Raw genomic sequence first — 23,409 nt, forward strand, 5'->3', positions numbered from 1 at the left:
TTGTAGACTTTGATGCTCAAACATTTCCTAGACGATCTAAAGTGTTATCAAACCAGACAATAACTTCCTCCTGTTCTTGCAGCTGTTCATTTGAACCAAGTTCATTTATTTTGTGAGTGTGAGCAGCCGGATAAACCAAAGACACTCCGCCTCTTTACATTGAGACTGTTCTCACTGGAGCACAGTTCAGTTCCAACCATTGCAGTGGTGCTCTCACACTGAACACACAATGATGAACTTTACCTTGATCACAGCTTTACTCTGTACCTTCTGTAAGTACCCATATGTGGATTTTTTTTTCTCAATTCAACAATTTCTAACTTTCCTTCAGTGATCTGCCAGAACTGAAATGCACTTTTCTTTAATTCCATCATTTACGAGCACTGTTTGCTTCCTGTTGAGTTCCAGGTTTGTGGATAATTTTCTTGCTGTTTGTTTCAGTTTGGATCTCAGTTTCTGAGTTTCACACTGTGGAGGTTCAGCCTGGTGAAGAAGTCACACTGCTGTGCTCCAACTTCACAGCTTTGCCCTCTCACATATTCTGGTTCAAACTGGCCAACAGACACAATGTCAGCTGCATCTCCTCCATGATGACCTCTGATGGCAACGCATCATTCTGTGATGGATTTCAAAACAGCAAATTTAATATGACTTCCAACCGCACGACCCTCTTTCTCAAGATCAAACAAGTGGATTCATCCGACTCTGGACTGTATTTCTGTGGATTTTACTCAGATGGAAAGTCAGTAATCGTCAGTGCAACATATTTAAAGGTTCACGGTAAGATTGCTGTTGTGTCTGTCTGCATTGTGATTGGAAAGAAACAGATTTTTAGTCACTGTCCAAATGAAGACTGATGTCAACTTATGAGAGGTAGAAAACCCCACAGAAAGTTTCATTTATTGATCTTTGTAGTTGAAGCGTGTGATGGAATAACAAAGCTGACGAGTGTGATCCTGGGCTCTCTGATCATTGTCCTCGTCATCGTTGTCATTGGTCTGATTGTCAAAATCAGCAAACCTCACACAGGTACTTATTACTTAAAATGCAACTTCCTGCTTTTCAGAAATTGTTCGCAACAACATTTTGGACCAATGAACTAACCAGATGTTGTTTTGTGTGATTCAGCTCATACAGAGGAACAGACCCCACAGCACAGCGAGGTAACCTGAGATTAACATCGATCACAGTCCATCTTTTCTGTGTCGTCTGCTTCAAGTCATTTCTCATTTTGTTTTTTCTGACAAACTCAGCCACATAAGACGAGTGACTGTAAATATTTTATTGACAGAACCTGGGCTCTGATGCTCTGAACTACGCAGCTCTGACTTTCCATCCGAAAGGAAAAAGCAGCCGAAGGCCTCCATCAGAGGACCAGCTGGAGCCCTGTGTTGTGTATGCTGCCACCAGAGCGACTCAGGAAACATCCTGAACCACAGCTCAGAGTGGAAATGTTGCTTCATCATTTCATGCTGTTGACAGTCAGACTCGTCATCACTGTAAAAAAATCCAGTTTTGTAATAAACACTGTATATTCTTACAAACTGCTTTCTGTGCGACAGTGTTGATTCTGCTTTGGAGCCAAACTCTCTGTCTCCTCTGTTTTCTTTGTCTGGTTGGTGTTTAATGGAGGAGGAGCCTCGAGGACAATGACGGAGGGTTTCTCATGAGAGTTAGTGAGTGAGGTTCACATCACTGGTGTGACAGGAAGAGGCAGCACAGTGTGGTATACAGTATACAGTATAGTATATATGTGTATGTATAATTTCTATCAACATCTAACAAACACTTCTTGTGACATTTAGAACATGCCTACAGTAAATGTTCTGCCTTCTTGAAGTATTTCCATATTTACAACATGTTCACTAATATGAAGCAGCAATTTTGATGATTGGGCCCTTTTGTTTGGGGTCAGGGTTAATGTTTTTACACAGAACAAGATGACAAAATGGAAAAACCGTCAGCTGGAAGTTTAGCAGAGTCCTTAAAAAGACGAGAGCAGGCAACATAACGGTGACCAACCAGGACTCCCAAAGTACTTGAACAGCGTCATGACACAAACATTTATAAATGAGTTCAGATGAGCCCCTCTCCACCTGCTGCAATGTTAAAATGCGTCTTACATGTTCATGCATCAGCATGAATCATCCTGTAATAATGTATAAAACTTTAACGCTGACAGGAGGCATCATGTGTGAGCAGTGTAAATAACAAAAAATACACTCCGCCTCTTCAGATGCCCTGACAGGCGTTCAGCATCACTACACACATTTCCAGTGACACGATCATACGCACGATGAGGAACTTCATCCGGACGACATCTTTCCTTCTCTGCAGCCTCAGTAAGTCCTGCTATCAAGCTCCTGCACTGTTTCCCATTAATGACATCATATGAATATTACATTCATGTCAGTCTGTCAGAGAAACGATGAATATCTCTGCTGGTTGTTTCAGGCTGGATCTCTGTCTCACTCTCTGAGTTTCACACTGTGTCACACCGCTGTGCTCCAACTTTACCAGTTCTCCCAGTCAGATAATCTGGTTCAGACAGGTCAACAGAGTCCAGCCCACAGCTCATGAAAAGACCATTTTATTTCTGTCTTTCAGCAGATAATGAAGAGCAGAATCCTCAATGGACAGAGGTGAACCCAACTATAAGATTGTTTTGAATAATTCAATGATTAAGACATTTATGCCAGGATTCCAGGAGTTTCTTCAAGAGTTAAATAACATAATTAACTGATGCTGACAAAGTCATCTGAGAGATGTCTGCCTCTTATTTGCAGAATCTGGACTCTGATGACCTGAAGGATGCAGCACTGAGTTTGTCTTCAACACCAATAAGAAACAGGAGGCCTGAATCAGAGAGAGAAGTGGAGACTCGTGTTGTTTATGCTGCCAGCAGACTCAGGAAGCAACTGTAGCTGCAGCTCAGAGTAGAACTGAAGCTTCGTCATATTAATGTGCTGTTCAGTGTGTAATGGAACAAATGTAATACTGGAATAAATATCAAACACACTGCATGGTTCTCTCTCTGTGTCCCTCCCCCCTTGCACCTGCCATCGTCAAGCTGTCCACCAGATCCTTTTAGACTTTTTCTCCTTTCTCACTCCCACTTCCAACCACTGCGGTCACCTGACATCCCCTCCCACACCCACACCTGTTCTCATCAGCCCCGTAGTGCTGTTTTACTCACTCAGAGGTAGATCGTTAGGCTTTTGTAGTTTTCTTTATAAAGTGGACTGTGTTTTTCTGTCAAGTAGACAAAATAAGAGGCATTTAAGTATAAGTTTTGAAAATATAATGCATAAAGGTTGAAAGTGAACACTTTAACTCTGGTGTCATATTATGCATGTGTGTAAAAACATGCTAAATGTCAAAATTAGAAATAACATGTCTTTTAAAATGCTTTATAGTTGCGTTTCTCATAACAGATAAATAAGAGCTCCAGCTACCCATAGTTGCACTGTGGTAACAAACAGCACTGTCATTATCGGCGAGGTATCATGACTGAGGTGTCAACAACAGGAAGTTTGCCCCCAGCTCTCTGCATCATAACCACGCACAAGACAGGCCTTCATGCTCCCAGAGAAGAAAAGTACTTCATGAAGACCTTTTTATTGAGAAGATATAAAAGAGCTTGGTCTGTACCAGCTCTATATGGAAAGTGTCCTGAGACAACTTCTGTTGTGATTTGGTGCTATACAAATAAATTGAATTGAAAATTGAATATAATATATGCTGTTTATATATCTTTAGATAATGGATGTTACTTCGTGGATCGCTGACAGTGACAGATGGCTGACCTTCAGCTGCGTGCTATTTTCTCCAATGAGTTTGTTTCACAGTGTCAGCAACAGCTGCAAAACCCAACAAGTGATAACTGAATGTTGAGTAAACTTCCTCTTCTCTCTAAATCTGTTTCCTACTAAAGTGTGGAGAAGATGTAATGTGACTTGCATAGAAATGTTGAAGGCACGACAGACCACAGCAGAACTACAGCCGGTGTAGTTCACATCTTTCGCTACTGTGAACTGGACCTTTATTTACACCTGGCTTCAAGCTGCATCAATTTTGAATCTACTCATCATTGGACTGACACTAAGGTTTAACTTTCTATAAGCAAAATGAAGATTTTCCATATTTACAATACTTTCACTAATATGAAGCAGCAATTTTGATGATTGGGCCCTTTTGTTTGGGGTCAGGGTTAATGTTTTTACACAGAACAAGATGACAAAATGGAAAAACCGTCAGCTGGAAGTTTAGCAGAGTCCTCAAAAAGACGAGAGCAGGCAACATAACGGTGACCAACCAGGACTCCCAAAGTACTTGAACAGCGTCATGACACAAACATTTATAAATGAGTTCAGATGAGCCCCTCTCCACCTGCTGCAATGTTAAAATGCGTCTTACATGTTCATGCATCAGCATGAATCATCCTGTAATAATGTATAAAACTTTAACGCAGACAGGAGGCATCATGTGTGAGCAGTGTAAATAACAAAAAATACACTCCGCCTCTTCAGATGCCCTGACAGGCGTTCAGCATCACTACACACATTTCCAGTGACACGATCATACGCACGATGAGGAACTTCATCCGGACGACATCTTTCCTTCTCTGCAGCCTCAGTAAGTCCTGCTATCAAGCTCCTGCACTGTTTCCCATTAATGACATCATATGAATATTACATTCATGTCAGTCTGTCAGAGAAACGATGAATATCTCTGCTGGTTGTTTCAGGCTGGATCTCTGTCTCACTCTCTGAGTTTCACACTGTGGAGCTTCAGCCTGGTGAAGAAGTCACACTGCTGTGCTCCAACTATACCAGTTCTCCCAGTCAGATAATCTGGTTCAGACAGGTCAACAGAGTCCAGCCTCACTGTATCTGCTCCATGTCCAAGCCTCTCGAGTCTCCTTCATTCTGCAGCGGATTTCAAAATGAAAAATTTGAAATGAGATCCAACAGTTCCACTGTCTTCCTCCAAATCAAACAAGTGGATTTATCTGACTCTGGACTGTATTTCTGTGGATATCATATCATCAACAGGCCAGTGATTGTCCATGCAACATATTTACAGGTTCAAGGTAAGACTGTTGTAATGTTTGGGCTTTCTCCTGATTGGTTCTCCTGCTTGGTTGGAGTCTCATCTAATGATCTCTCTTGAAGAAGGGTTTGGAGGGATAACAAAGCTGATGAGTGTGATCCTGGCCGGACTGACTGCTTTCCTTATCGTGGTCGTCACTTGTCTGGCTGTTCAAATCAGAAAGCTTCAAAAAGGTACTTGTACTTTGTTTTATTGTATTTTCACACATCATTTTTAAGTTACACCTACATGATAGACAAATCCAAAACTTTCAGTTCAACAAAATGCATTGTCAGTTGACCAGAGATATCGTTTCTGTCATTTAGCACTTGCTGAAGAACAGAGTCAACCAGCGACAGAGGTGAAGTTCATCACGATTCATTTTCAGATCCAAAAGTCAAATCATTTATCAGTTCATGCTTTAACCTTTCTCACACACTCAGCTTTGTGAGATGAGTGATTAAAACGACTCTCATTCACAGAGTCAGGGCTCACATGACCTGAACTATGCAGCGGTGACTTTCCGTCTAAAAACGGAGAGAAACTACAGGCCTGCATCACGCGGACAAGTGGAAACAAATGTTATTTATGCTGCCACCAGATAGACTCAGGAAGCACCTGGAACTGCATGTGAAAGTTGTGTGTTTTTTATTAATACACTGGTGTGTTGTAGTGTGGTCAACTTTAAACCATCACCATCATGCGAAACGTTCAACGTTCTTGCTTATGCTTCTGATTCTTGTCACCTTAATTGCATCCTGTGTGTCATACTTTTGCCTGCATTACATTTCAATCTGAGAGGCGAGGAATGCATTTGGTGTGCGATAAAAGACGATCCAGTAAAAACACTGACGACTGTCTAGTTTCTGTCTTATTGTGAGCATTAGTTGGTCTGCAGCAGTGCAGATTCAGCTTCAGCTCTCATTTCTGCTGTAAAACACACATCTGACAGATATACTCAGGGCCAGGGTGTAAAAACTGACTAAAAATCAGCCGTATGTCACTTGTCTGACAGGAAGAGACAGTACGGTGTGGTTTGAACACAAGTGAGGTGAAAATTCAGAGGCCTGTTGGATCAAAGCTCTGCAAGCGTAAAATGAGAAAAGAAACGCTGAAGCGTGGTTTATTGTCATCTCCCACATCGACGAAAGGATCAGCCTCCACATACAGCGTGTGTGTTCATAAGCTTTGTAAAAACGCACAGTCCATCACTAGAGTAATGTCACGAGTGAGGTGTCTGTATCTGCATTACGAGAGGTGTCAGCCTCGAAAACTTGTGAAAAACTTGTGTCTCACACGAGTTCATCCACTCTGCAGGCTGTGTGTTAAACAGATCACAGCAGAAATGAAAAAAACATGCAATCATTTGCAAACAAACTATGTTTACCGAAAGAGGTTTAACAAAGTGTTCCTGAGTCCATGTAGTGGTAAGCTTTATGCAACCATGTGTTTGCAATCATGATACTATCACCTGTTACCAATGAACCTGTTTACCTGTAGAATGATCCAAACAGGTGTTTTTGGAGCATTCTGCAGCTCCCCAGTCTTTAGTTACTCCTGTCCCAACTTGTCTGAAACATGTTGCTGCATCAGATTCAGAATAAGCAGATATTTACAAAAGTGAATGACGTTGATGAGTTCAAACACTAGATGTATTGTTTTTGTGCTGTTTTCAATTAAGCACATCAAAAAGGATTAGCAAATGAATCAGAGCTGAATGCTTCAGGGTGGATCTCGATCTGGTGACTTTTCCAGTTGTCCCACTGAGACAATCTGGTTCAGACTGGTCAATAGAACCCAGATGAGTGTGATCCTGGGCAGTTGGACTCTGTTCCTCATGATGGTCATCACTGGTCCGGTTGTTAAAACCAAGACAGAGACTTTATGAGAGCTTCCTCTTCTATCTTTTTGTATAATTCGACGGTGTGAGTGTGGACTCAGATGACCTGAACAACACAGCAGGGATTCTCCATGCAACAAGAAGGAGCATGAGGAGGTCTGCAGCACAGACAAAAGTGGAGCCACATGCTTGCTATGCTGCTACCTGCGAAACTCAGAAACTGCGGTTCAAAGTGGAACCGATGCTTCGTCATGTTTACCTGCTGTTGTGCTTTGTGTGGCGGGCTGGGAGGAGTTCCAATCACTTCACTTCAATTCTAGACTGTTAGAAGATTGTACTGTCTGTAGCTGCTTAAAATAAAGTCTGAACCACAGGAAGACTGATGTCAGGCGTGTGGTATTTTTTCCTCCAATAACTATAATAAGCACCGGGTGCATGTGATTTGTTTGTTGTAAAGCACTTGTATGACAGGTGCGACGCAAATAAAGAATTATTATTATATTGTCATTTAAATGTTCAAGGTAAGACTGAAGTTTTGTCTTTCTTTTGGTGTTCATTCCACCAATGTGTCCTTTTCAAGGCACTTTGATCACTGTTAAAATATTTGTCTCAGTCATTTATGTAGCTCAAAATGAAAAACTCAGCCCACAAAAGCAGAATGTGGCCTCAAATGACCTGAACTGTGCAGCACAGCAGGCCTGCATCCAAGTGAGAGCTGCAGCCAGATGTTACGTATGCTGCCACCACCCAGGACGCAACTGGAACTGCTGCTTGCTGGTGTATGTGAGAAGCTGCCATCACTTGTTACCTTGTCCAAAACGCAAACTTTGTAGTGGAGATATAACATTTTTGCCAAACGTGCAGTCTTTTTGGTTATGATGCACTTGCTCATCAGCCTGAGAACAAGATTATGATTGGTGTTTGATGGAGAGAGAGCCAGTCAGGGCATTGACAACAGACCTGATTCTCTTGCTGGGAGTTTTAGTTGCAGATGTGCAGCAGTGGAGGAGTCGGTGAGGCGCACATTACACTCTGACAGGATGGTCGGTGTGGTCTAAACACAAATGATACGTGCTTGCATGCAGTGGTGGGCATGCATAGCTACTGATGCCCAATTTGTTCATTGTGGTGATAAAAAGTGCTGTAGGTTACTGCTAAATTTGAAGTTTCAGCCACAGAAACGCCAGCCTTCACCTCTCTGCATCATAACCAGACACAGCAAAAACCTGTTGTTGGTCTGAACAGCCCTTGAAAAATATTCCTTAAACAAGTTTTTCAGGGATCATATCATCCATCATTTGGGTCATCGGGACACTCCACGTGCACTTGCAGAAGAGGAATCTAAATCCACCAGGCTTCATTGTTGCCTGCAGACACTCATTACTGTACCGAGCTCCAGGCCTTCAAGGAACAAACTGCCTTCTGCTACAACCAAACATTTCAAAGTTTGACTCATCAGTCCAAAGCACCTGCTGCCATTTTTCTACACCCCAGCTCCTTTGTTTTCATGCATAGTTGAGTCACTATCTGGCCATGGTGTACGAGCCGGCTGTTCCTTACCCAGGTTTAAGCCTCCTACACAGCTGTTTCTGTTTCACTTAATGACTGTGTTTCACCTACATGTTAAATTGATGATCGTTACCACCTGTTTGGTATAATTGGTTGATCACACACCTGACTATAATTCTACAAAATCCCTGACTTCATGCAAGTGTACCTAGAAGAGCTGATGCTGGTTGAAAAGGGTAATAATACAAATATTGATTTGATTTAGATTTTCATTTGTTTGCTCACTTCACATTTTGAAAATTTATAAACAATTACATTAATAATAATTAATTCATTTTTGAAAGTATTGTTAGTTTACAGCATTTTTTCACACCTGACTAAAACTTATGCACAGTGCTGTATCCTATTAGTCTGTCATGTATTCATTTCTTTTAGAAAAGAAGAAAAAAGAAATTGGCTCTCAGACAGGAGCCGGTTCATAGAACTGACTCCTCACAATTGGCACAGCACCATGTGGGACATTATCTCCTTTCCTTTCATAAAGGATGGCCGAGTGCATCCTATGCTAAAGGAAATACAAAAGGAAGCACTGAAACACCTTTCCTTCCATGGCATTTACAGAATTTAACAATTCCCATCATGGTTGCCACTCAGACACTGAGACACACTTCAGACATATTCGTTGCATCCAGGTCCACAGAAAACTGCCAAGAGGAAAGCTGGCATTTATTCAAGAAAGATAAAAAATAATAATAATAAAAAAAAAGACTGGCTCATTGATTTGTGATTTAAATAATTTGGGCAATTTTTGACTTTTATTCTAGTCAAAGTATTTCAGTGCAAGTATCATATCCTACCAATACTGAACACATTTAAACTATACATGGTCCGAATTGTAAATGAATAGTTTATCTATACTAATCTCAAAGGGAGGCTTCCATGTCTGCAAGACCTGTATTTAGAGAACTGAGGAGGCTAGAAATTCAGACAGCATTCTGAATTGCATGATTTTCAAACAGACACCTTTTCTAGAGGGAAACTGAAGATAATCCAGTGCCAAAGTGGTTATAATGACGCTCTTTGAGAAACACCTACACAGTTGTAATGGCAATACATTTGTTCACAGGGAGTCCATGTTCATGTTTTAAATATTTTATTCATGCAGCTCAGATTCACAAAATGGCAATACAACGCTGTAAATTCTCCACGCCCACCAATTCTGCTATAAGTTACTTAAATAACTTCATTGTATTAACTGACTTCATGTTTTACAAGGCTTTTAGAAAAGTCTTTACAAAACCAAGTGTAGAATTAACTGATGCTGATTCTTCAAAGTCCATCAAGCTGAACTGAATGTGTCTTCCAAATTGCAATTTCAAAAACAACTTTCCCTGAAACCCATCATGGGTCTTCAGAGCCGACTGGACTGGAACACTGCAGCCAGTATTCAATTTGCTGGGAGTGCCTAAAAAAAGGAGCCATCTACACATGCATCTCAGAACTCTTCCCCAGCAAAGGGGTGATAAATAGCAGATTTACAGCTGAATGATGAGATTTGGCAATGAGTGAAAAAATACAACTAGCAAACACCACAGGACCTGCAAATGATCAGTTATTACAAACCTCTGTAGTAAACTAGTAATGTCTTCCTATAAAAGTTCATTGTGAGCATGTTATCTGCTTTACTACTTAAGTAACTTAGTCCTTACCTGTTGACTGACGGTCTCCAGCAGCCTTTAATGTCGTCTCCCCCAGATTCAAGGTTAACTAGTCTCAGTTATGAACTCTCACCTGGTGCTGTATAGTGGAGTGTGTTGCGCCCCTCCTTCACTTAAGCTCTAATGTGGACTGTTCGGACTGAAGGGGACAAGCTAGGGAATGATGAAAACTGCTGCATTACAGGCAAGACCAGAGAGGGATATTTCTTTAATGAGCGTGACGATTTGAACAAATTTGTTCTTCGTGATTTCATCGCTAATGAACGGCTGATGATGGAATATAGGAGCTGTTTCGTTTTTCGAAAGATCCTTGCAGAGTATTCGAATCAGTTCAAGCGGGTACACTGATGAGGTGCTTTAGGGCTGGCCATGATTTTGAGCACATGTGTTTATTAAAAACAAGTTCGACAATGGAAAGCTACATGTGAACGCTTTGCGGTAACTGTCCTGATTAACAGTTACTTTCTACATTTGGCAAATCCCTACGTATTAGTATTTTAAATTCACAGTAACGCCACATGAAGGTTTGGTTTTCGATGGAAAAGCTTAACATAATGGAACCAACGTGCAGATTAGATTTAATACCAAACATGACTCAGTTCCGTTAAATCTTCTGTCACAAATATTGCCTAGAAACTGCTGCTGAAGTTACTCAGCTATCTATGTCACAAACAACATCAGAACACTAATTATTCCAAAATAAAAGTACAACTAAAAAAAAAACGCCTAACTCAGACGTCAAGCATTAAAAATACTACAGCACAATAACAAGCTAACACAATCAGGGGGGGAAAAATGCGTGTAAAAACTGTCCCAAAAAAATAATAAAAACAAAAACAGACGTGGACGTCGGCAATTCACGTCCTCCTGTGAGCATCGCAGTGAACGCAACGCGCTCAGCCAGACAGAAGAGGATAGTGTCACGTGCATCAGGAGGCGGCGAGCGGCGACGCAGTCGGACGACGATCCTGAAAAAAGAGCAAATGACACAAATGAACTGTCTGCAACTACTGATACAAGGCACGTTGTTCCATCTTAATTACCTAAATGTTGGTTTTTGTTCGAGTTCTGCCTCTCGAGGCCCGCTCTTTAGTCAGAGATCCCAGACTGCACAGTCGGTCTTTGTCGGATTATGCCACATATTTAAAACTGGTAGTAGCTCAAATCCACGCTAGTGCACAGGCGTGTATTTCCAACGAATTTACAACTTGCTGAATGGCACTTCGTGCACGTGCTTTTTCAAACCTGCTTTTCCACACAAGATCTTGAGCGTGCAGGACAAGTCAAAGGCCGCCTCTGCCTTTACAGGGACGAATGGTAATTTTAGAAATGATATGAACACCAGTCTACGTCAGACCTATTCTCACCTTCACATGCCAGGGCCTTGCTTAATAAGCGTAGCGTGCAGGCGGTGGCGGAGGCATTCGGTCCGCATAGGGGTCCCTGGCACGTGGCACTCCATATGCCGGGACCCGGGAAACCGGAGAGAGTCGGGAGCGCTCGTAGGAGTAGCCGTTACTGGCGGGGGGCATAGGCGTGCTAGGCGCTCTTCTGAGGGGGCTGCGATCTCGGGCATAGTACGAGGACGGAGGAGGTGGGAGGGGTCGACGCTCATACGGGTCAAGCGACGGGGTCATAAGACGATCTCGGACGACGGCTGAGGGGGGAGGGGGAGGAGGAGGGGCGCCAGCACGTTGGTCCTCGTAGGAGGCGATGCCATACGGACGGGCTCTGTACTTCTCATAGTAATCTACCACACCATATCTCTCCCTGTCACCCTCATAGGGACGGTCGGGATAAACAGCTCGTCTAGGGGGAGGGGGTGGCAGAGGAGGGGCAGGGTAACCTGGGGGTATATGGCCGAGACGGCCTCTCAGGTAGCTGGGTGGGGGAGGCTCAGGCCTCTCTCCTGGATAGCGAGGTGGCCAATAGCCACCCCTGTCTGGGGGAGGAGGGGGGTAGTCATCTCGTTCGTCGTGTCTGGGGCGGCTCTTAGAAATCTGGACATGGATGCGTTTACCTAAATACAAAAACAAATACATAAAAAGATTAAGACAAACACAAAAAAAATGATTAGATTTAAAATCAGACAACATAACCCTGCGTCATCTTAACTCATTCTCCATAATGGCCATTTATTACCTTGAAATTCAGTGTTGTCCAGTCCCTTGATGGCATCCATTGCCTCATCAGAATTCGACATATGTACAAAAGCAAAATTCTTGACGACAGCACACTCTGTGACAGTGCCATACTCTTCAAAGAGAGCGCGGAGCTCATCGTCAGAGCCCTTTTCGACATTTGCTACATGCAGTTTGACTGAGCCCTGGTTCTTCCCATGGCTGGCCTCCACGTTGATTGGCGTGCCGTGAAGCTTGTAGAGGTGCAAACTCTTAATGGCTTTGGTGGCTGCCTTGCGGTCATCCATATGGACAAAGGCGTAGTTCTTGATGATGGCACATTCTGTGACTGTGCCATACTGTGTAAAGAGTGTCTTGATTTCCTCCTGGTCAGCCTCTCGGGGCAGATTTCCCACAAAAATCTTCACCATTGTTTAAGATCTGTTTCAGAGCAAATTAAGAGAAAATATTGCATATGTAGGAATGGGGAGAGACATGAAAAACATTTCAAATTTATGCAATTTGTCCTCAGCCTTGGACTATAAACTGATGTCTGCCGGCTACAAATTAAACAGGCCTGTTCATTGCAAAATGGCTGACGTCAGTTTAACTACCGCTAATGTAGACCAGCTTTAATTTTGCACTTCTTACACAATTGCACTTATTTTAATACTAGACCGTGTGTGTCCGATTTGCTGTTATAACGCTAAAATGTGGCTTAATACCAAAGTCTAAACACAACTCCTAGTCTTGTTTTGCAAATGTGCTAGCGCTAGCTGTCGGTTAGCTTGCCAGTCCAGCCATGCTATTACACAAAGCACCGCTATCCATATTAGCATACAAGAAAATACGGTAAAACTATTTTAAAAAATACTGTAAGGTTAGTAGATATTTCACGAATTTAAAATGCTGTGAATTGTACATATCGAAACACCGGCATGGACATTTTAAGTTACCCTTTTGCCGGGCGGCCTCTGCGTCTGCAAGAAATTCAAACCCTTTTCGAGAGCTTTCCTCCTACCGACTTCCGTCCGTTTTGTGCCTGCCTGTTCCCTTCTTCTTCTTCGCCTGCTTTCCACATCACAACCACACCGCCACCCACAGGTCAGGCGTTAACGATGAGCTGCCGTATCCGCTTTGTTTTGTCTACATAAAAACATTAATCTCTATATCATCTACACTGTGCAACTTGTTTTGGCGTTATATCAAATATTCCTCTCTCTAGGTCTGTGTGTAGTACTAGATAACCCTTTGCTCTGAGGTTCATGAAACCCCCTTCCAGTAAATCCCTGTTTGGTAATAATTTACGTCCATTATTTATGAACCACCATTGTCACTTCCTACTACCTAACTCATGTAGTTACCTGGCAGTGTGGGGATGCAAATTTTTTAAATGACATCCAGTAATTAACCGCCCTGGGCTTATGTTTAACTTTCTACTTCTACATCAGGGTTCAGCCGCCACGTTTAGACACATTCCTGAGTCCATAGCAGATGTGAAACGGTGCAGTGACTTCCTTTCGCTTTTCTGTTGCATCATCACGGAGTTTTCGGTGCTGCAATGCTATGTTCAGGAACACGTCTTAAAAAATGTAAATTAGGAAGCCGTCGCGAATCTTTCGTCAGAAAAGTTAAGGAACAAACAACGTATCAAGGGTAATAGATGCTAGAGAGGTTTTTATTATTATTATTATTATTATTATTATTATTATTATTATTATTATTATTTCATAAGGGTGGTGCCAAGCGCTCAATAATTTTAAGTTTTGTTGCAACAATAGTTATTTTTATTATTGAATTAACTTCTAACATCAGAGAATGGTGAGAGAAATGTTGAAACAGGCCTATTACAATTTCCCAGAAGTCAATGTGACATCTTATATACTATAAGTATAGTATAAAACACAGAAAGCAGTAAATCAATTTTACTCATCATCAGAAATGTTATTTAATTCTGTTAATCAACTAACCAACTAATTGTTTCAGCATGAAAAGCTGAACCAGTGGCAGGGTAAATGTTTGTAAATTCAGGTGGTGGTCCTCTGAACTTGCATTCTTGTGTGAGAGTAATTTACACGCCAAACTGAAACATTGTCTACAATGCTTAAGCTTCTCCCAGCTGTTGGACAGACATTCCATGCTCCTGTTAACAACTCACCACTGCTGTACCACAGACACATTCTGTGACTGTGGTTTTTCCGAAGTTGCCTGAACGCACCCACTGTTAAGGCTGTGTCTTGTGAGAGTGACGAAACTCAAAAGTGAAGACAACAGCTCGCAGAAAGCAGTTAGGAGGAGTCTTCCTTTTTCACTCTAAGCACCAGCACTGTACTTTAGTTCTCTCGGAGTGCGAGGAATAAGTTTGATCCAGCTTCTCTGTGGAGGGAGTATAAACACTTACCCTGATCTCCAAATCATAAACTTCAACACAGGTAAGGCACAGACTCCTAACAGCAGGAACTAATGAATTACTTTCCTTTTGACTAGCATATCATCTCATCTCACTGGAATCCTAATTGTTTGTCTTCTTCCGTTCCAACAGCCTTTCATCACTGAGGCTCAACAGGTCAGTTCATCCTCAGGAGCTTTGGGGCAGGTGTTGTTTCGTGATGAGCGTGTCCCAGACAATGGAGACAGAGGAGGATCTCCTGACGTGTCTTCACATCAAACTTTATCACCCTCAGCAGAATTGTCAGGGCCTGTATCGCCTGCTTCCTCTGAAGAACAGGAGCAGACACTCAGCAGATGACCCCCTCAGACTGGGGCGTGACGAGCAGGCCTGCACTTTCGTCCTGGATGACATGAAGGTATCTCGCAAGCAGCTGGCCCTCCACGCCTACCGCAAACCCCAGAGCCCAGACATGATGTTCACCATCCAGAATTTGAGCCAGAAGGGACGACTGTCAGTGAACAGCTCGGCCCTGGGCTACCTGGAGAGGATGGACCTCCCAGACAAGGCCCTGATCCGGTTCGGGCAGTACGAGATGCTGATCATCCGTGAGTCAGGCGAGGCCAAGGCGAGCTTCGAGGTGGAGTTTGAGGTGCTGTCAGTGCCTCCATCTAGGGAAACTTGCATGTGGGTGCCTAGTAAGACACCTGTCATGGACACAGGCTCACCTGCAATGAGCACATTCCAGGCTGAACTCAGAGCAAACGGCCCCCTGGAGACGGATGAGACTCTCATGTGTCATTCAGGGTGAACCATCACTGCTTTTCGAAATGTTGTGACACTTCATCAACTAGCATTTGAAAGTACTGTGTAGTTCTGCCATTAGTATCCAAGCAGGCTTAGATAAGATCCCTCTTTGTAATGTGAAATCATATTATTTTGCACCCTCTGTATATTACTTGTCTACACATTAGAAAGCTGTGCTTTTAATAGCATATTCTTTTAGTTTTAAAGTCTTACATATGTTTGTGTCTCCCTTTTCTACTTGTGCACATTAAAGTGTTTTTGTTAACATCTTTTTGTGAATGCTCTTAAATACTGCATGTATCAGCCACAGATCGACAATCAATTCAGGGAAACCCTCTAGTTTATGGCTTATCATCGAACATTTTGGAAATTTCTCCAGTTTTGATGAAGTAGATATAATGTTTCTGTCTGAGCTCAGATTACGGTGATAAGCCCAGGTACAAAACAGAAAACAACATGCACATCTCTCCAGCTAGTGTTCCTGGAAATGGGTGCAGTTACACTCATCAAGAACATAATAAAACTGCTCCATTATAAGCTGTACATTCAAAATTAACCTTACAAACCAAAGAATTATCCAAAATGATTTAGAGAAAAGTAAAGGCACTTGTTATGGATTTGCCCCACGTGTTAAATGATCATATAATGTTGGAAACAGAAGATGAGCATTCACAGTGGCAGTTGTTAACTGCAGACATCGGGAATGAGTACAAGTCATAAAAGCATGGAATGTCGGACCCTTCCAGCAAACCATATTAAACCATCTCCGGTCAACACAATAAGAGCCACCAACCATGATTTCTCATAACCTGAGTCCAGCAAGAAGGGAGTGTGCTTAAAAAACACATCCAAAAATGGATTCAGAAAATCACACTTCTCACTCTTTGGCAGATTCAGATTCAGTTATACTGAGATATTTACAGATTGCTTTGTCTTCTTTCTGTTCCCCAAGTATCACGTTAGCGATTGCTGAACGAGCACAAAAAAAAGGGCATCTTAGGAAAAGTCAAGTGACACTGACTGAGCTATAAAAAGTTTAGCATCATTTAACCAATTCATTCTTCTTGCAGGGTTTGACATTACAGCTGATTTGAGTAAAAACTATTATATTTAACACCAGTTTGTCTTCTATCCCACAGCCTATATGTTGAGGGGAATCCTCTCAACCTTTACATTTCAATCTGTTTACCGGAATAGTTTGTGTCAAACTGGGAGAACTTCTTTTGGGATCTTCCAACATGAGGTAAAAGTTACAGTTCTTGTAATCCACGGCTGCTTGGAGCTACAGGACAGATCGAAACAACTGCCCTACATGTCTACAGTCCCATTAATCCAGATGGGATTTACAGCAGACTCCCAATTATTGCAAATGTGTTTGTGAAGCTTTCATCTCAAACAGCCTCCATCAGACTGTATGAGTAACTATAACAGTAAGACTGCCTGAATAAGACAGGATTTCTATCCAATCAAGGTTAATCCTGGTTAAACCTGTCAGACTGAAAAGACAACGTAAAAAAAGAATTTTGTAAAATACATTTTATTAACAATTCAGTGTTGCAAATATGTGTATGCAACTGCCTGTACACAGTCACCGGCAGTATATGGGTATAAACAGTTTTAGCTGAATAAATAGTTCATTTACATAAACACCAAAGAAAAAGAGCTTCAGTAGCTGTATGTAATAGGCCATACAATGATTTCAAGTACACGTCACACGCCACATGGACTGCACCAAAATCCAGTCACAACTGTAACAGTATATAGATTCAGCCATACCTCCTGGTTACAGGACCCTTGTACAGGTGGGGAGAAGTCTTTGTTAAAGTGTGAGTAAATAAGAACCAGTTCAAAATGTAATCTGACAGATTGATCTGAAAAAATGTTCTATCAAACTTCATCCATTATTATGGTGTCATCAGCTGCAGAGAACAAAGGTTTTCTGAGGACTGGACATTGATTCCAGCTCAGGAACAATGGACCGAGCTTTCACATCCACTTCCTGTGAAAACACTTCATTGTGAAGTCCAGAGGAGAAGTTCGTGAGCTTCATCTCATCCCATCGTTCCGCAGCTTGTAAACTCCAGTGAATTCACTTCAAGACCCATTAGAGACAGGCCTGCAGAGAGAGCGACACGGTCAGCAATAACACTCCTCACGAGTGATGAAATGAAACCTTTTCATCATTCATCCATTACCACATGCTTAGGTTGGCACATTTTAGCAGGACTCAAAAAAAAAACAAAACAAGCACCAACTTCACTGATGAAAGGGAAACTATCATTTACTGAAAGAATTCACAACTTCCTCAAATGCTTGAGCACAGATTTAATGAGACCTACTTAAAGATGAAGTAAAAATCAACCAAAGGTAAAAATATCTATATATACACACACACAATAATAATAATGATAATATAAGCATGAATGCAACGACAGGAGAGACAAGCTATTGAATTTAATTGCAGTAAAGTTTAAATGACACCTACCTCTTCTCTCCAGGGTGCGGCACATCTCCCGAGGATGACTTACCATGAGCTGGAATCTCCTGCATAGAGTCTAACAACCTACAAAGAGCACAAATACTAAGAACACCAAGCCTGCATGAAATTTGTGGTGCAAATATAAGTGTCAAGACAACAATGAAAAATGGGACTAATGACTGAATCTCAATGACAGAAATGAAGAATGCAAATCAAGACTGTAGAACAGTTGCTGGAAGACGACACAAACATCGCAAAGCTCAGTTCAGTAACGCTGTGCTTCTACAAAAAACCACTACCTGGCTCGACACAAGGTAGGTAATGGATGACCGGTAGAGGAACGATGCGGCTTCCAGGCACAGCGTGGGTTCGTGGACAGCTACAGACTTCATTGGCCGCATTAACTTTGAGGATCTTTGAGGGGAAGTCAGACTTAAAATCTACCTTTTGTTCACGTTTATTCTGCATGCACATATTTCACACCAGCAATGGCTGAAGAACGTATAAATCACCTTTGAGATGTTGTCAATAAGGGAGCAGCTGCTTCGCATCGCAAGCATCAGCACGATTTATCCATGGAAAGCATGTCGGGCGTCGCTTCGCAAACAAACGCAGTCTCTCGCGTTTTCTGGAAAACATCACCTACCATGTGTCAAGCTGATAACTCTGCAGAGTGTGAATAAAGAAAGCGTGTGAGGAGTTAAACGCCTGGGTATCACTAGTCCGATTAGAAGGCCTGGCCAACGAGGAATAATTTCACAGCTAAAACGACGTTTCTGGTTTGATGTGTTTATTAAAAAGCCTTCAAATGAAAAGCAACTTGTAAGGTGAATAAAATCATACATAACGGTGCTATAGACTCTGTTTCCGCATGAAAAGGTAACACAAAGTGTAAAAAGAACAAAACCACACTGGTACTTTTGATTTGTCATGCTCACATGCGTCGCAAGAGACGACTGCACAGCCTACCACACCAAGTACTATTAAAGCACCTCTACACTAAAGTTTTTTAACTTATTCTGATGAGCATTTTGCCATCAACCAACAGGCTTCGTCTTGACACAATTTTGTTGACATATATTTTCATTTAAATGACTTCCCTTGTTATAAATTTATGTCACTGTTTCCCAGAGGCCATATCCATTTAAAAAGGTTGAAGAGTAGAGTGTATTCAGCCATGACGGCGTCACACTGAAACAGACTAAGCACCTAAGCCAGCATCCTATCCTTCAAAACAGTTTGAGGATTTGAACAGCAAAACAAGCAAAGGAACAGAAAAGGCATAAACAGCTCAGAAGAACACGTGAACTGTAGACATGGTATCGTATGTTTTTAAGTACGGGGCTGTCCGCAATACAGAATCTTCCAGTAAGTCTCAGGCGAACGCAACGCAATCCGCCATAGACGAGGGGGATGTATAGCGCCACGTGCATCAGCAGACAACGACGATCTTGTCATATTCTAAACCTGGAAAGAGAGCACACCACACATGTCAAGGAACGTGTCTTACTCAGGATTCGCGCAAGATTGATCTTTGATGTTAAAGCAGCAGTATTTTAGGAGTCTATCAGCAGTGTTTAATTATTCTATGTATTGATTTCTTGGTCGTGCAGGAATTAAGAGCTCTGGCTGATAGTGATGGTTTAAAGTGGGATTCTTCCTCAACTTATGGCTGCAGCTCTCATATTAATGTCGGCACACATTTCTAGAATGTTTCCCTCAATCATTGCTGCTTCTTATCACTGTGATTTATGATGGCATGAAACATCCACTGTCTGTTCTCACCTTGTATTACACTCTCATGGGCCTAATAGCCTGGATATCGAGGTGGTGGTGGTGGTGGTGGCACTGGCGGCGCTCCTGAGAAGGAGTCCCTGGGACGGGGGGCTGCATACATCGGAGGCTTGGGCAGCGGGGAGAGCCGGGACCGCTCGTAGGAGTACCCGTTACCAGCTGTTGGAGCAGGTGGAGGGGGTGGTCGTCTGATGGGGCTTCTGTCCCTGTTCATGGAGGACGGAGGAGGAGGGGGGGGGAGCAGATGGCGCTCGTACGGATCAACGGTCCCCATTCCAAAACGCTCTCTAACCAGTGCCGGAGGAGGCGGAGGAGGTGGGATGGCACTGGAATGCCTGTCATCGTAGCCCGCTGTGCTGTAAGGACGGGCTCTGAATTTCTGGTAGTAATCAACTACCCCATAGCCATCCCGCTCGCCGTAACCACGGTCAGGGTAAGCTGCCCGTCTTGGGGGAGGAGGCGATGGAGGCGGAGGAGGGTAGGCATGCATGCGGCCTCTGTAGGGAGGCTCAGGCCCCTCCACTGGGTAGGGAGGATAAAAGCCTCTGCCTGGCGGAGGTGGATAGCCCTCCTCCTCTGGGGCCCCTCTGGGTCTGCTTTTTGATAACTGAACATGTATCCTCTTACCTGAGAATGAGGAGAAAAAAAAAACGTCTCTCAAATGTTAAAAGGCTGAATGCCACAGTGCGGAAACCACAATAACCTCCAAGCCTTTCATTCATGAAGGGAGAACATCAGTCACTTACCTTGAAACTCTGTATTATCCAGGCCCTGGATGGCATCCATGGCCTCTTCAGAATTGAGCATGTGCACAAAGGCAAAGTTCTTGACAATCGAGCACTCTGTGACTGTGCCGTACTCTTCAAACAGCTCGCGGAGCTCTTTATCAAAACCCCTCTCCACGTTGGCTATGTGGAGCTTCACGGGGCCCTGGTTCTTCCCTCTGCTGAGCTCCACATTAATGGGTCTGCCACTGAGCTTATAGAGGTGGAGCTCTCGGATGGCTTTGGTGGCCGACTTCCGGTCTTCCATATGGACAAAAGCATAGTTTTTGTACTTTGCACATTCTGTCACAGTGCCATACTGAGTAAACAGAGCCTCCACTTCATCCTTCCCAGTGTGCTGAGACAGGTTACCGATGAAAATCTTCACCATAGTTGCTCCAGTGTACGTCTCTAAAAGGGAAAAGACAGGATGAGACCACACAGACCATCATGTGTTAACAGACAGTAAGCAGGGGGAGGGCAAATGGCGAACGTATAACGTCATTTTTAGGAAATAGTAAGCTTGTCGTCGAGGCGCCTGCAGGCTGAGGGCCACCAGACCAACAAGGTAATAAAATCTGTCACGAGGGGGCTAGTTTACCTGTGTTATTATTAACCTAGGATTTTGTGATTAGTCTAAAAACTATGCGACTTCAAAATACAGTTGACTTGAAGACAAGAAGTTTCCGTGTGTTTACTTCCTGGTCACAGCTGCTCGCCAGCCTCGCTTCATTTGAATGGTCGCTATTCGCAAGCTAACATTAGCTTCCAGGTGTTAGCCATTTTGTCTCATGTGACTGAAGTAAATAAAATGTAAGTCACTGACAATGTATGGGGTTCCGTTTGAAGGCGTGTGTAAACTAGCGAACAGTCATAATAAAAGTGACAGAAACAAATAGAGAAAAATATAAAAGCGACAATACTCACAGCTCGCAATGGGCGCCACAATGAAGTCAAAAATCCAAACGAAGATAAACTACGGCGCATACGGATAGGAAATAAGCGCACAACGAGTAGTCTGATTGGTAGATACACACGTCGCTCAAAAAGTACGCACTGTGATTGGAGAAAGGTATGAAGGGAAGTTTTACGGAAATGGCTTTTCCTTACGTTGGTTACGGTATGGCGTAACTGTATTGTGAAAAGTTTACATTCACCTGTAGAAAGCCAAGTTATGTTTCTGGTTATTTTCTGATAATAAACTGGGAAACGGACCTACAAACTATGACTTTCTGTGCACAGGAGATACATTTACAAACACAAGCATTTACATTCTTTTTACTTTCTTCTTTCCACCAAAACGGAAGTATTCAAGTAAAATAATTTGTGCTTACAGTAAGTACAGTACTCGAGTAAATATATTTAGTACTTACTTTCCACCATTGCAGATCTGATCTATTTTGTTTTGTTTTTAGATTTGTTTAGTATTAAACTGTACATGGGAATCATTTTAGAGGTGAAGTAAACAACAGTTGCAAGTGGTTCTTGGCCTTTTGAGGCCGCAGTACATCATTTATATTCTAAATGCTGGCAGAGGATCACAGTGTAAGTGAGCACGATAAGGGGTGAAGCTGTGTTTGGTTCGCGATTCCCATGTGAAGGAGTAGCTCTCATGGGAAAGAAAACTGATAATAAGTCCTATTGTATTCACAGTCGCCTCGTCCAAGTGACTACACCAGTAAATGTCCAGTAGAGGGAGACACACGCTGACAGAAGCAAAGTCAAGCAGCAGAGGATAATTAAGTTTCTTTCCTGCAGCATCCTGCTAAATTGTTTACTAATCAGCACCCTTACATTTTTGAGACCACCTCCAACCCCCCAGAAACATGCCAGGTATCTTAGGCATCAAATGCATACCTTGAATCTGTCTGGATGGGCCTTCATCAGTTTTGAACATCTGGACGCCACAATCTTTCCCCCACTCTTTGGTGCAGAGCTTCTCAAGCTCTGTCATGTTTCATGGGGACCGGGGTCATTGACATTTTGAGGCCATTCCTGTGTCACTCTCCTCTAAGACTTCCCAGTATGTTGCTGCATTCATGAACCCTCTGTCTTCACAGGCATCCTCACAGCATGATGCTGCACCCACCAGGCTGCATGTGGAGGATGGTATCTTTGTTATTATGTGGTGTGTTTATTTTACATCAAGCACAGGATTTAATATGGCACAAGTTTGCTCTCATCGGAACAAATTATTTAAAATATCTTTCCGCTTTGGCTCTCCCAAAGGCTGACAAATCTTAGAATATTCCTTTATTACCCTTTGCCTATAAATGAGTCTATTTTGTGACTCTGGCAAAGATGTACCTTCTGTTTGTAAAAATAAAGTCCAAACGTCAGTGAACACTCTTGGCAGGCGTGCCTTATCATTTACAGTTTGACACTCACAAAAAAGACAGAGATGCACAATATCCGGTGTCTCTGTGGGTCCAGAAACAGTCAGATTGCCACAAAAATGTGCTGAGTCACTCTTCTGTGTAAAGTACCTGATTCATATCAAAAGCAGAGTGTAACAGCACAGGCTGAAGGTGTAAATGGAAATGTGTGTGTATTCAACAGCACAGAAGATGAAAAACCATATTTTAGCTAAGAACTGTTGACATCTACAAATGTATAAAGCAAAGCACCACTAAATGCTAAAAATGACAATGGCTGGACTTCACTGATGCGTCCATAAACTCAAAATTAGGATTGCTTAAAATAGCTTGAGACAAATTTAACACGAGTGATGTGGTTTCATCTTCCATTTGTTTGTGCAACCAAGGCATTCTGAGAGGCTTAAATGATAGTAATATAATGTATATCAGTGCTTTAATCACATTAACGCTCAAAAAGCTTCACATTTTGGCTGCTGTGTGAGTTTGGTTGTATATTAAAAAAACACTGTTCAGAGAAATT

General features: G+C 42.5%; 3 protein-coding genes and 1 pseudogene across 3 annotated transcripts; 3 read left to right on the forward strand and 1 right to left on the reverse strand.

Annotated features, from left to right (window-relative positions):
* The first annotated feature begins 211 nt into the window (after positions 1–211).
* On the forward strand, positions 212–1,469 carry LOC139351467 (uncharacterized). The gene is made up of 5 exons (XM_070993392.1): positions 212–272; positions 442–780; positions 922–1,029; positions 1,129–1,163; positions 1,292–1,469. The coding sequence occupies exons 1-5, from the start codon at positions 230–232 to the stop codon at positions 1,430–1,432; spliced, it is 666 nt and encodes a 221-aa protein (XP_070849493.1). The 5' UTR covers positions 212–229; the 3' UTR covers positions 1,433–1,469.
* Positions 1,470–4,584: 3,115 nt separating this feature from the next.
* On the forward strand, positions 4,585–8,039 carry LOC139351824 (uncharacterized; annotated as a pseudogene).
* A 1,539-nt stretch (positions 8,040–9,578) lies between these two features.
* Positions 9,579–21,515, reverse strand: rbm4.3 (RNA binding motif protein 4.3). Its single transcript, XM_070993828.1, has 10 exons — positions 21,439–21,515; positions 20,494–20,922; positions 19,769–20,374; positions 19,395–19,420; positions 18,600–18,619; positions 17,960–18,037; positions 15,209–15,439; positions 12,301–12,710; positions 11,526–12,178; positions 9,579–11,126 (listed from the first exon to the last, which is right to left on the reverse strand). The coding sequence occupies exons 2-9, from the start codon at positions 20,900–20,902 to the stop codon at positions 11,547–11,549; spliced, it is 2,412 nt and encodes an 803-aa protein (XP_070849929.1). The 5' UTR covers positions 20,903–20,922; positions 21,439–21,515; the 3' UTR covers positions 9,579–11,126; positions 11,526–11,546.
* tifa (TRAF interacting protein with forkhead associated domain) lies at positions 14,571–15,737 on the forward strand. Its single transcript, XM_070992914.1, has 2 exons — positions 14,571–14,710; positions 14,821–15,737. Exon 2 carries the CDS (start codon positions 14,888–14,890, stop codon positions 15,476–15,478), a length of 591 nt encoding a protein of 196 aa, XP_070849015.1. The 5' UTR covers positions 14,571–14,710; positions 14,821–14,887; the 3' UTR covers positions 15,479–15,737.
* Positions 21,516–23,409: the final 1,894 nt, after the last annotated feature.

This window comes from Chaetodon trifascialis, chromosome 23 (assembly GCF_039877785.1).
Source record: "Chaetodon trifascialis isolate fChaTrf1 chromosome 23, fChaTrf1.hap1, whole genome shotgun sequence".
NCBI classification, from domain to species: domain Eukaryota; kingdom Metazoa; phylum Chordata; class Actinopteri; order Chaetodontiformes; family Chaetodontidae; genus Chaetodon; species Chaetodon trifascialis.

Bases quoted from the DNA above. Each gene is read 5' to 3' on its own strand.
- rbm4.3 (XM_070993828.1), bottom strand. From the start codon at position 20,902: ATGGTGAAGATTTTCATCGGTAACCTGTCTCAGCACACTGGGAAGGAT. The intron at 20,375-20,493 runs GTAAGTGACTGA...CCTCATTCTCAG, and splicing joins GGATAATACAGAGTTTCAAG to GTAAGAGGATACATGTTCAG. The intron at 18,038-18,599 runs GTAGGTGATGTT...TGCTCTTTGTAG, and splicing joins AGTTATCAGCTTGACACATG to GTTGTTAGACTCTATGCAGG.
- LOC139351467 (XM_070993392.1), top strand. From the start codon at position 230: ATGATGAACTTTACCTTGATCACAGCTTTACTCTGTACCTTCT. The intron at 1,030-1,128 runs GTACTTATTACT...TGTGTGATTCAG, and splicing joins AATCAGCAAACCTCACACAG to CTCATACAGAGGAACAGACC. The intron at 1,164-1,291 runs GTAACCTGAGAT...TTTTATTGACAG, and splicing joins AGACCCCACAGCACAGCGAG to AACCTGGGCTCTGATGCTCT.
- tifa (XM_070992914.1), top strand. From the start codon at position 14,888: ATGAGCGTGTCCCAGACAATGGAGACAGAGGAGGATCTCCTGACGTGT.